Source organism: Malus domestica, chromosome 05 (genome assembly GCF_042453785.1).
Source record: "Malus domestica chromosome 05, GDT2T_hap1".
Lineage (NCBI taxonomy): Eukaryota > Viridiplantae > Streptophyta > Magnoliopsida > Rosales > Rosaceae > Malus > Malus domestica.
The window spans coordinates 38814494-38828554 of NC_091665.1; the positions used below are offsets into that span (position 1 = coordinate 38814494).

A 14061-nucleotide genomic window follows, 5' to 3' on the forward strand; every position below is an offset into this window, starting at 1 on the left:
GATGTCAGCCCTAAAGGGGTTATGTGAAAATGAATTAGAACCTCAAGGAGTGTTAGTGTTATGTTACAAACGTGAGGGGGTTTATTGAAAACACAATAAACCTCAGTGGGTGTTAGTGTAATTAACCCAAATAAAAACTAAAAAATAAATAGCTTGCCAACTAGTGAAAGTCTAAAAAAAGGCTAGATCACAAGTCAGATCCAGAGCCAACTATCAAATTTTTGGAGTCCTATACGAGACTCAAACGAAGGCTCTTATAAGGTTTAAAATTTTGGTTCCTATATTTTTCTTTTCACATTTATTATCTATAAATTAATATAGCGCAAAAGAAAATAAATGAAATGAAGCGTGATGTGGTGGCTAAGTACTTAATTTTGGTTGCTATATTTTTTTTCACATTTATTGTCTATAAATTAATATAACGCAAAGGAAAATAAATGAAATGAAGCATGGTTTGGTAGCTAAGTACTTATTTGCATCCATGTTTTTGAGTCTAAAACTTCTTGCTTTTCAATAAAATAAAACATAAAAAAAAAAGTGCCGCATGAGGTATTTCAACCCAGTTGGAGCTACAAAAATACAAAGTGCAAGAACACCTACGCTAAGAGCTTAATTTGGTTAATTGGTGCACTTTGAATAGATATTCTATATATACAGGTAAAATAAAATCGTAAATGGTGGGGCCTTGCAAACTAGGGGCCTTGTGCAATGGCACCACTAACACACCCTCAAAGTTAGCTCTATCACAAATGGTAGATTGTGTTAATGAACATAGTGTTTCTATTCGCGTTCAAATCACTTTCTTCGTTTAGTCTAGTTTAGAAAAAAATATATATATCCATTTTTATTTTTTTTTCTTTAATTGGTTAGATTATTTATTTTATTTTGATAAATAGCTAAGCCTAGGCCATAGGCATTCACTGTGGTTGGTGTTGAGGAGCCAAACCCCCACCTTTCATGATAGTCTGTTGACCCTAAAAACTACCAAGCTTACGTGGTGCGCAGGTCGAATAACGAATGAGCTAACTACGTCATTCGGTTGATGCGGGGCATGCCAACTCGTCGGCCGAGGAGTAAAATATGTTGATGTTGCGTTGGGTGCGCTGCTGACTTCTCGGTCTTACGATTGCGGCCGAGGAAGGAACACTCTCGACCTTCAGGTTCTAGAGCCTGAAGACAAGGCTGCTAGTTATACGAAATTCACAAATCGTCGGCGTCGGATTCGATCACGGTGATTATATTCGTAAGAGTATAAGTACACTGAATTAACGCCAGGCTATATGGACACAAGTATTCAAAGCAGATATACGTTTTAATCGTAAATGTGGTTCGGCCGTTAGAATGCCGAACTCTAAATCCAACTTGTGAGTATCCAATCATAAAATAACTTGGCGTTCAACGCACCGAGTTTGGTGATTCGTAACACCTCACTTCGCTGAGAAGGTTCGTGAGATGACCTCTGCCAATAAGGATTCGAAAACCCTTCTCGACCGAGACTTGGATAGATAACCAGTCGGCCTTGACGCAATGCTGTTTATCCAAACTGAAGATGTGTCGGCAAAAAAGAAAATAAAAATCTCAAGGTTGTTGAGAGGTTTCGCGCGTAGAGCGAGAGATTGTGCAAGGCAGTTTGTGTGTTGAATTGGAGGGAGCTCACTTGTTGCAACGCACCTTGTATTTATAGCATTCATATCTTCTACTGGGCATGGCTAGATAATTTTGTAGAGTCCAACTACAACTCTAATTCACGGAACTGAACTTGATCCACATCAAAAACCAAGGCATATCCTTCAAATTGATCCGTGGGATTTGTTTATTGACTTTTCAAACCTAATAAAAGTTAGGCTTATCACATCTCATAAGAAGTCTAGCCCACCTAGACTTCTTATCATCAAAACTCCATTAGTAGCTTTTAAACCCATCTGACATCACCATGCAAAAAGGCCTAGTCTACCTAGGTTCCTTATCCCATCATTATCCAAGACCATGATTTTAAGATCATCAAATCCCATATGCTGATCTCCACTCCAAGCTATTTCAAGCTACACGTCCACTGCCAGACATCCAAATCAATTTGAACCGCACTGCTTGCTTCATTATCTGACGCCGTGCATATCCCAATATCCCACCATCATTTTAATTGGGATTTAGACAAATATTAGGTTTAAATCATTTAATATATTACTAAGAGATAATATAATGATTAAAATCAAAATATTATTTCTCAATAATAACTCAAAATCATATCAGCCACTTTGTCATTTAATGGCCTAAAATCCTGCTCATTCAACGGCCTTGATTACTCGGGCTGATAGTGTAAAATTAGGTCCAAACATAGTCCTTGAAAATTTTCTTGAAAAACCTTTTGTAATTGCTAAGAAAGTGCTACATTATAAATTTACAAGTGGGAATTTACTTGTCATTCTCTTATTGGTTGCCTAGGTTTGGCGTTCATAATATTTATAAAAGGATTTCTCTCGTAGAGAGACTGGATTATATCAAACCCTAATTAGTCACTCACAAACCTCAAAACCCTAGATTAAAAAGGCCTTTGTGTTATGTTATTTTAACGTGGACCCCTAATTTGACCTTTCCTACGTGGGACCAGGGCATTAGAATAATAGAATGAGATAAGTTGGCTATTAGGGCAGGGACAAAAGACAGCTGGTGGCAAGTAAATCACAGCCGTCCATGTAGAGGATAGTGGATGGGCACTATATATTTATCGAATTCTGCAGTTGGTTCAGGCACAAACCGGTGAGGTTGCCGGTACACTGGAATGGTGACGTTGAGAGGTGTGAAAATGCATAAGCAAAAAATGTCTCAGTGTCATGCGTGCAAATCAGTAAAACTCTATCGTAATCAGGGCAGAAATATATGGAATTATTATAAAGGGGCACCTCATTTTTTGCATTATTTAATTCAAGGTAAGCTGGGAAGGCTGGAATAAAAAAAAAAACCCAATGAGTCATGGACCATGCTTAAATTATACACACACACACATATATATATATAAGTGACTTATAATGTAGTGTTATTAAACATAAAAAAAATATATAAAAACTTTTGTTGATTAAATTATATGATAATTAATAATAGTTATTGGGTAATCATATATATATATATATATATATTTTTTTAAATAAGTATGTGCCTGCTTCACATGGCCTAGGGATTCTTGTGGGAAGACAAAAACCCTGTAGAGAACTGCACAGAGAATCCCAGTTTAATTTTGTTCTCTTGTGGGAGGGAGTGGGAGAGCTTGTCATGCAAGAACGTGGGGCAAGTGTTGTCTGAAAGCCAGTTAATAATTAATGGATTAGCAAATTAAAACTATGGGGATTTTGTAGATTGGACCACTAAAATCTTAATTAAGACCCGTTTGCTTTTAGGAAACCCTGTTGAACTGGTCCGTAGAAGTCAGTTGGGGTCTTATTTTTCTAAGAAGTTTAAGCATACCATGACCAACTTGATCATGGTTGTAATTTGTAAATTTTGGGTTCTTAGCTAGCTACCTGTTTATTGATATAAAATTACAACAGGTTGGCTAGGCCAGTAGCACTTAATGTGGTGATTTGTTAAGTCAGGAAGAATTAACTTTGTCAAAATAGTTATTCAACACATACGTATAAATGATTTTGAATCACTGAATTAGTTAGTTTGAAACTTATGTGTGCAGATTGTGAATTTGTAGCTTACCGTGAGATTTACATTATTCAACATGTATCAATGATATTGAATGGTTGAATTAGTTGGTTTAAGACTTATATGTGTGTAGATTGTAGATTATCAATTGGTGTAAGACTCTACCATGTGATTCACATCTATCAACCACTACAAATTATATCTTGTGAACATGCGGGCAACTAACCCTTGACCATTTGTTAGGTCCTTGTGGAATTCAAATTTTCAGTTCCACCTATTATGGTAGTGAGTGATACAGTGTACATAAGGGAAAGTAATAAGAAATAGTAAGAAATACGGATGGCAACAATGGTCTTATAAAGAATTCGTAAGCCAAAACCTTCAAGTTCCCCTGAGAGAGAGAGAGAGAGAGAGAGAGAGAGAGAGAGAGAGAGAGAGAGAGAGAGAGAGAGAGTGTGTCATACGTACCTTTACCTTTGGTAGATTCTGAAAATGTCTAATCAAACATATATGATCATTGTTCCATTATACATTCAAATTCTAATCGAGAACCACCTCCCTCCCCCACAATATCATCTCAATACACACAAATAATATTTGTGTTTTAATAGTATAATTCTAGGGATAGAGCGAGACATTTGGGAATTTGTTTCTTAAAATTAAAACCCCAAACCTTTATCTTTTGGTGAGAAGTCCTTAACCCTAAAAATGTCTAATCAAATGATGTTAATTACACGATGTTATTTGTTTAGCACCATTTTTTATCTTTGAAGTGGTCGTACAAGACTCCAAAAAGGAACCCAATATTTGGACCAAAACGGAAGGCGTTTTATCGGACCTATTACAACAAATATAGAATCAATTTAACCTTATAATAAAACATACTTCATTAGGATTCTAACTCTAATCCTTGCCCTTCATCATTCCGACATGTTATATCAGAGCCCAGTTTATATATATCCCTCAGTTTCATCATAATCACCTTTTCAAAACGCTAATTACACTTTTATCTTTGTTTTTTAAAAGATTAACTAATTAATCATATTATCGTGTCGTTGATTTATTCAGATGATTATTCAAAAGCCGCATATAAATACTTTTTTAAGGGAGTTTTAATGAAAAGCCCACGTTATTGTTCATTTTAATGAAAAACTACATTTTTACACTAAAAAGTCAAACCTGGTACTATATTCACTTTACCCTTTATTTTGTCCTTATCGTTAAAACTCAAAGTTTTCAAGTCATTTTCATTAGTTTTCCTTTTTTTAATGTGGAATAAGGATGAACTTTAGAGTTGTTGCCAAAAACAACTGCAACTTGGTGGCTTCTGAAATAGTTGAGAAATGCAAAGGAAACCCTCAAGTTTGATTCACATCGGCGTGCCATTTTATGGCAGGAGAGGCTCCACCTTGGCGACCAGATGAGAGGCTCCTTGGTTTGGCCAAACTTGAGGCTCTATTTTTATGGCATGTGCAGTTTGGCCAAGTTGACCTTGTCTATTACATTGAAATTTATTTGATTTGAAGACCTCCCAAAATTTATCTTCAGTGCTCTTTAAAATTTGTATTGTTTCATATCCTTTGGGATTAACATATAAAAGATCATGATTTAGTGCGTAGTAACAATAATTTATATATTACCCTATATATAGACGTTTTTCTTCTTCGATTTAAAAAGGTCAAGAGTCTAATTATAACTCATCATTGTTCTAGAAAACAAACGATGGATCGTAATAAAATATGGTCAATGAGCTTCCTTCTCATAGTTCTTTGACAACTTTCTCTCAACTGAGCAAGAGCGATCACAACCACGAAAAAAAAACTAATTGCATGTGATATTTTTTGTATAAAAGTCACATGATTAATATAATAGATGCAATAAGTAAATATGGTCATACGACCAACTAACTAAGATCTCAATTTTGATACTTTGTTAAAATACGAACATTCAATCTAAAGAACAAATGTATAAGGATGAGGCCTAAGATGTTTTAAACCCTAATATTGTGATAGTTGAATTCTCGAGTATATAGTGTGTAAGTGTAACCATATAAGATATACTACACGTGATCTAATATCCTAGTAGATAGGGTGTTGAGTTTCTACCTATACGTCACAAGTTCGAAACTTCCCAATCTCCAATAATAGTACTTCATAAGATGTGATACAAGACAATAGAACATTTCCCCCCCACGAACTCATTTCTTTGAAGGTTGGGCGGCAATATTGGGCAGGCGGGTCCTAAAGCACCACATGATCACCATCAAACGTTTTGGTCACGCAAAAGAAGAAGAATGAAGGCAACTCAAATTTGAAAGAAACCAAGAATAGTTGTTGAAGTTTCGAAACGTTCCTCCGAGAAATACGGCTACTTGCCGCCTCTTTACTTTCCTATCACTTGTTTCTGAAACAAAGGAGAGGACTTTTTACTTTCATTATTTTTTTGGGCAAAGGTAATCCTTTTATTTTTCTGACAGAGAAAAAACACATAATATTTAGTATAACAATATATTTTACACACTCACGGAGGGGAGTTCGGCTAAGTCACACAATGGACAACTTAATTTGATATTGAATTCGCTATCTACGAGATTCGAACCAAGACTAAGACCTTTCACTTACAAGTGAAAAAGAATACCATCAAACCGTACTACTGAGTGGTTAATATATAATATTAAATTAACAAATAAAAATAAGCACTACAGTTAGCTTGATGACAAATAATTTATCGTTAGCAATTCGGCCATTTCATATTAAACTCTCTCTCTCTCTCTTTGTTGCGTATGGAGAAGACCTGTTTTATATGAAAAGTCAGCTCCTCTCTTGATCTCTTCCAAACAATTCTCTCCCTCATCATAACTTTGTTTTTGAGAAGAACAGAAGAATCCAACATCAGCTTTCAAAAACCACATCTTTGCTCTCCTGCTCCTAATAATCAAAACCCATTTTGGGAACATATCAGTCTGTTGTGTATTGTCAATTGATTTTACAGTGAAATCTCAATCAAATTTAACCTCCCAATATACTACAATATGGTTCAAATGACATACTTGAACTTGAAGCTGCAGCTTTTGCCTTAAGAGAGTATATATATCATGTGCAGCTTGTTCATGCCAACTACTAGGATGGAGAATTTTCAAGGTGATTTAACCGACATACTAAGAGCTGGTACTACTACTGCTACCGTTGGAGCTGATCCGTCTGATCATCAAGAACCTTACACCGACTCGTGGCACTTTCCATCTGATCATCGCATGATATTCCCATCATCCTCATCAGCCATGGAAGAAGCAGAAGAAACTAAGGACAACTTTGGCGATCCATTTTTGTCGTACATGCGCGATCCGCTGCTTAACGAGCTAGGCATATCAAGTTCCAGCCTTTTCAGCAGCCCCAATTGTACAGCTCGTGCGGAGGAAGATGTTACAACTACTACTTTTGGTAGCGGTGGCGATGGCAGTCATCATGTACTTAGTCTTGGGCATCACAACCATCAAAGTGGCGGTGTTGTGGTTGATGGTGATCCAATAAAGAGGCCTTACAACATATTCTCACGGATGCTACAGATCTCTCCGAGTGCAAAGGTACCGGTGTCGCCATGTGATTCTCCGGTGATAGGTGCAGCAGTGTCGTCGTCTCCTAGGGAGATTAAAACATCATCAGCTTCTACTGCCATGGTTGCAAGCGACATGATTATTAATGCGAACAGCTCATCAGCAGCAAAAGGTTGCTTGCTCGAGAACACTGGGATGCAGATCTCATCTCCACGGAATCCGGGTATCAAGCGAAGGTGAGGACCCATAAGAGAGCATTTAATATTTCTTACAACTTGACCATGATTCCATGAATTAATTATTCTAACTAGTAATTAATTACTGGTATATAAATTAATCCTGATGGGTAATTAAGGTGGCATTATCATCATCATCATTTCATAGATCAACAACCTTGATGAAAAATTGCCTTATATGCAACTTGGGTTTTAATTTGTACATGGAGAAAATCTAAGAATAGGGTTTGTTATTTAAAGCGTTCCTTAGTTATTATGAATATGAACAGGGTTTAGGGTATAGCCAAATAGGCTAGAGCAATTTGCTCTTCTTGCACTCAAGTTTGAGTCTCCTTCTTGTAATTTTTTTTTTATTACAACAATATATTTTACACTAAGAGGAGGAAGAGTTCCGATAAGCCACACAATGGGCAACCTAATTTGATATCGAATTCGCCATCCAGGAGATTCGAACCTAAGACCTCTTACTTATAAGTGAAGAAGAATACCACCAAACCGTAGCACTTAGTGGCTTTTTCTTGTAATTTAGATAACTTTAGATTGAGCATCGCTTGTCTAAAATAAAATATATCAAATATTGTTAGGTTTGACTAGCTCTAGAGTCTTCAGTCTTGATGAGGGTGTAGCTCTCTAAGACTGTTTTTCAGGTGAGATTGTTAAGTAGTGACAAGCGTGAACATTACTATCTAGCATATAGATAACTAAACATGTTATCTATCTTTGTCTTTGTGGGTTTTAATCAAAGCTTGAAAAGGTATGGGGCTTTGCTTTGTGTCACAATAGCAATCACAAACATAGCTTTCATCTTTATGTATCTGGAAACTACTTTTCCCCCCCCCCAATCCACATCGCCTGAAAGGATCACTCACTGTTTTTCGATTGGTATTGGTCTTGCTTTGGAATATACCATCTATTACTTCATCCTTTTAATTTCAACAAAAACAGGGATGGAAAATGAGATATTTCATCCGTTCCCACCAATTTAATATAAATTGAGTAAGTTTAATTTTAACGTACGTAATACTCTACATGAATCATACTTAACTATCTTTAATTACTTATATGAGCAGGAAGAGCCAGGCAAAGAAGGTGGTGTGCATTCCGGCGCCAGCGGCTGCAAACAGCAGGCCTACTGGAGAAGTAGTTCCGTCTGATCTGTGGGCATGGAGAAAGTACGGTCAGAAACCCATCAAAGGGTCACCTTATCCAAGGTTAGTAAGTTTCACTTGTCATCATCTCTCTCTCTCTCTCTCTCTCTCTCTCTCTCTCTCTATATATATATATATATATATATATATATATATATATATATTAGGGATATTTTGGATGCGGTCCTTAATCCTTAACATTCTTTGATTAAAACCTTAATGATATTCAAAATTTGATCAAAGTCCCTTGACTTTGGACACCTCATTATATTACTATTAATATTTATGTTTTTATAGTTTTGACATTAATTGTTTGATATTTTATGAGATTTATAATCCTATAAATTTAAAATCCCTCTTTATGGTACTATTAGAAACGGTTACAATAAAAGAATTCAAACATTTTGATTGAATAAATGGATAAAAACTATGTAAAAATAAGAAATAATAAATGGCAAAAGAATGTATCCATAGTGTTAAAAAAATTGGTACATTTCACATATAACAAAGTGGTACATTAATAAAGAAGAATGGGTACATTATAAATAAATTAGGGTACATATAAAAGATTAAAAAATTATGAGTACAAATGAATTTTTTAAAAATATAGGCCCTAAAAGAAATTAATACATGGGTACAAAATAAAACTAAAAAGAAAATAGTACAAATTTAAAAAAAATGTTGCAAATTAAAAGTGGGTACAAACTAAAAATATAAATATATGATACAAAGTTTAGGCATAAAACATAAATATACCATAAGTAATTTTTCTATCATTGATTAAATATACAATGTCATGTGACGGTATACACATGCGTACAAACACAAATAAAAATTTAAAAAAGATGGGCACAAAAAGAAACTAATATATGGGTACAAATTAAAAATGAAAAGAAAATTGGTACAAATTAAAAAATATTTGCAAATTAAAAATAGGTACAAACTAAAAATAAAAATATATGATTAAAAATTTAGCCATAAATATAAATATACTAATTGTAACATTTTTAACACTAAAGGAATATATTTAAAAACAAAAATATGTTATTATTCAAATAATTAATCATGTTATTAATACCCAAGGACCTTGATCAAAAATTAAAAATGAATAAAATTTTAATCAATGGAGTAACAAAAAGAAAGATGTGGACCTAATTTCTCCTATATATTATATACAAATACTTGAAAAAAGTTTCATATTCACTTGTCATATAATAGAAAGTTCCTATGTAAGCAAAACTAAGGATTTGCCTGCATATCTCACTGACAACCATGAATGGTTGTGTTCCCTTTTCTTTGATCATATCCATTTCCATTAAATTCTAAATTCAAAATAGGGTTTTAGTGCACTACGAGTGAAGCGCCCTTATGTTAGCCCGATAAAAAGATTTTGTGCTTCGGAGTATGAAATTCTACGAATTTTTTAACCGTTTAATTTTAATTTTTGTAATTTTAAAATAAAGATCTAATGTTTCAAAAGTCCGAATCAGCATCCCTATCCATAATCTGAGGCTTTATGTATAGAAGTCCCTAGTCCGTGTAGAGTGAGAAGTGGAGAACTAGGCTAGGGTTAAAATAGGTCAATGTAGCTAATTTTCACACTCTCATAAATTTTCATTTATGGAACTAATCTGCGGATAACCTTTTCTTTTCATGTATACTACTTATTTATTCATAGCATGTAGATAGAATAAAAAAAACCCAAAATAAATAGAACTGCACCGAAAAGTGCGACAATCATTTTCCATCAAACTCAAAACACTTACCTTTATTTTAATTTGAATGATTCTAGTGTAGCGAAAGTTTGTGTCTTAAAAAAATATGTGGACAAAAAGAATAGTGAATTCACGACACTGTTTTTAAGTAGCACAGAAACTCAGCATTAGTACCAGTCAGTTTTGTAGAATATCCCCTCAATGTGACTATTACTAGTTGATATGTGATGAAAGCAATATAAAGGATTTGATCAACATTAATCATCTTTATAATCATAACAATCATCATCTATATATTATGCAATGACATTGAACTTAACCTTAACTAAGTCAATCGATGTGTTTGATACTACTTGCAGGGGTTACTATAGATGTAGCAGCTCAAAGGGTTGCTCAGCAAGGAAACAAGTAGAGCGTAGCCGGACGGATCCAAAAATGTTGGTCATCACGTACACTTCTGAACACAACCATCCATGGCCTACTCAGAGAAATGCCCTAGCTGGCTCAACCAGATCCCAGCCATCCAAAAATGGTGGCGCCGCTGCCTTGAAGATCTCTCCCAATAGCTCTCATCAGCCTCATCAAAAGCCAACTGGCCCAACAAAGGAAGAACAAAATGAGAATGTGAATGATAATGATGATAATCATATGTCTCCAACAGTTATTACCGCTGGAAGTGCTTCAACAGTGAAGGAAGAATTTGAGGACGTTGAAAAGCAATTAGAGCTTGATCATCATCATCATCAGCAATTAGGGTTTGCTTATAGACCATCTATGCCTGATGAGCAGTCCAACCAGTCACACCATCTTGATGACTTCTTTGCTGATTTAGGAGAAATTGAGGCTGACCCACTTAACCTCTTGTTTTTACAATGTTTCTCGGCAGATGAGCAGCAGCAAAAGGCTGCAGAGCCCTTAGATCCATTCAATCTCTTAGATAATTGGTCAGGAGATCACAACACCAACAATACTTCATTTGCTGAAGCTAAGAGGCGGTTATAACAAGGCCAAGACTAATCACCCTGAAAAGATATCATCAACTCCCCTAAAACAAGAGTTAAGAGTATACTCTTTTTAAGTTAGTTTTTGTTCTTTCTTTTTGGTGGTGCAGTTTAAAACCTAGTCCTTGTGGTTTGAATTGAGTTTTACATGTTGGGGTGGGGTTCTAATTTTTTTTCTTTACTTTTTGTAAGTTTTTTTTTTATATATAATTTTGGGTTCTTGTTATTCACCAGAATAGAATCAGGGATTAGGGAAGAGAGGTGATGTGAAAAGAAGAAAGGATTCTCCAGATCCATGCATCCTAATCTTAGGGATCTATCAATCTGAACCATTGAAATTTGATTAAACGATTACAAATAAGGACCCACTTTAAAAGTTATAATAATTTTTACCATTGAATCAAATTTCAATGATCAGAATTTATGGATTCCTAATATTAGAATGCATGGATCCGGAGAGGATCCATGTCCCATAAGAAAGAGAGGGAGAGAAGGTAGTTGGTTGATTGGGAGCAGAACCAATGAGTCCCACATTCCCTTTGGAATTTTAGTGGAGGGGACAGAAAGCTGAGGAACAGAAGGATTCTACAGTGGAAACAGGTACCTCCATCAGAGACAAGACTGGAAAGCTCAGTCTCTCAGTGTGTGATAGGATAGATTGATATGAAGATGGGACTTGCCTTTATTATTCATCTTTAAAAGTGGGAAGAATTATTCAAGAAACTTTGGTCATGTGGGTGGGTATTCTAAGAAGAAAAAGAAACAAGCTTATTTTTATTGTTTTTGGTAAGAGATTTCAAGGAAAAAATAAAAAACAAAAAACGGAAAATTTTATTTTAATTCTTGTTACTTTTTTAATAAAACTTTGCGTAAGATTAAAAACTAATTTTAATTCTTGACATTTAATTGTAATTTTTGAATATTAAATAGGTTGTAATAATTATTGAGTTTTTTGTTTGTAGGTTATATATTGATCCCCATAAATAATAAAAATTTATTTATCATTGTTCCCACAATAAGAAAAAGGAATGTGATATCCACACACCCCTTTTTACTTCTCTCACACCTTTTTAATTTTTAGCCGTTGGATCGGATGAATTGAGGAAGATCAACGGACAGAAATTAACTAGGGGTGTGGGAGAAGTAAAAAGGGGTGTGTGGATAGCACACCCCTAAGAAAAATCATATATTATCATATATTTTTCATTGTGCATGAATTTCTTCATATATATATATATATGCATATTATATATATATATATGCATATTATGTACATACTGATATTATAGTTACGTACTGACACATTTGTACAGATACATTCGTTCCGAAACTTATGTACTGATACTTCTGTACCTATGAGTAAAATAAGGTACCTAAAGTTATGTACCGATACATTTGTACCGAAACTTATATACCAAAACTTCCGTACCTGTGAATAAAATAAGGTCCCGAAAGTTATGCATAAATTGTTTTTGTTTTGTTGTTGAATTTTTTTAATAATAAGTGTCACATCTCGACCTGGGTCCACCACATCCCGGGCCCGGTCCACCACCGTAGCACGATATTGTCCGTTTTGGGCCTCGACCACGCCCTCACAGTTTTGTTTCTGGGAACTCACGAGCAACTTCCCAGTGGATCACCCATCATGGGAGTGCTCTGGTCACCTTCTCGCTTAACTTTGGAGTTCCGACGGAACCCGAAGCCAGTGAGCTCCCAAAAGGTCTCGTGCTAGGTAGGGATGAGAATATACATTTAAGGATCACTCCCCTGGGCGATGTGGGATGTTACAATAAGAATTTGAATTTTGAATGAATTTGTATCTATTAATATGATTGGAGCACACAATATAAACATTAATTATGAATGGGTAAAGAATTTTAAATGGTAAGTTTATAAATAATAAGAATGTGCTATAATTATTTAAATATGATAAGTTTTAAAGATAAGTTTTAAAAATAAGGACTTATATTATATTTTGAAAACCATTCACATTAAAATCTAAAAACAATCTTATTGAAATCCTAAAATCTAAAAGTCCCAACAAAAAAATTGAAAAGATGACAAAAGAATCTTAGGAAGAGAGAAAGAATTACTAAGGAAAAGCTTGACCTTACTCATCAGTTTAGTCTAGGGATGTGTAAATGTGAGATTGATAAAATACATGCTTTGGGTTCCTCAGCTTTCTGTTTCTTTTATTATCATCTAAGTTGTTGTGCTTACTTTGGAGATTGTTTACTTAAAGTGTATTACTATTGCTTAATCGAATATTAGATTGTTTTTGTTTTTATCTTAAGAAATGTTAAAAAAATTATTTCAAAGTGGAATTCTTTATGAACTTTTTTGTCATTTTATAGTTTAACGTCAATTTTTGAAACAACTTTATAAAATATTGTGTCAAAAACATAAAATGAAAGAAAGTCTATAAAGAATTCCACTTTTTAAAGATTCTTTAATCGTTAACAAATCATGGTTTAATCTTTTTGCATGCCAAATTGTCGTCTAGCTATTTGTGATCCTGTGGATTTTATCAAAGCATGCACGTATTTTTTTTTAAGTTCTGACTAGGTAAAAAGAAAAGGTTTTACAAGGTTCTGGCCGTTGACAGCCTTATAGAACATTTTTTCTGGTCAAAGCTGATTTTAGAACATTAAAAAAGACTAATAGGTAGGTGATTTTCAGAACTAGTTCAACTAAAAGAAGCTATACATGGACATGGTCTTCAGAGTCACTATACTGTTCATAAGAAGTTCGTGCATCTTGGAC

General features: G+C 34.5%; 1 protein-coding gene across 1 annotated transcript; it reads left to right on the forward strand.

Moving 5' to 3' along the window:
- The first annotated feature begins 6449 nt into the window (after positions 1-6449).
- On the forward strand, positions 6450-12138 carry LOC103431032 (probable WRKY transcription factor 14). Its single transcript, XM_008369180.4, has 3 exons — positions 6450-7434; positions 8505-8645; positions 10657-12138. The coding sequence occupies exons 1-3, from the start codon at positions 6740-6742 to the stop codon at positions 11297-11299; spliced, it is 1479 nt and encodes a 492-aa protein (XP_008367402.1). The 5' UTR covers positions 6450-6739; the 3' UTR covers positions 11300-12138.
- Positions 12139-14061: the final 1923 nt, after the last annotated feature.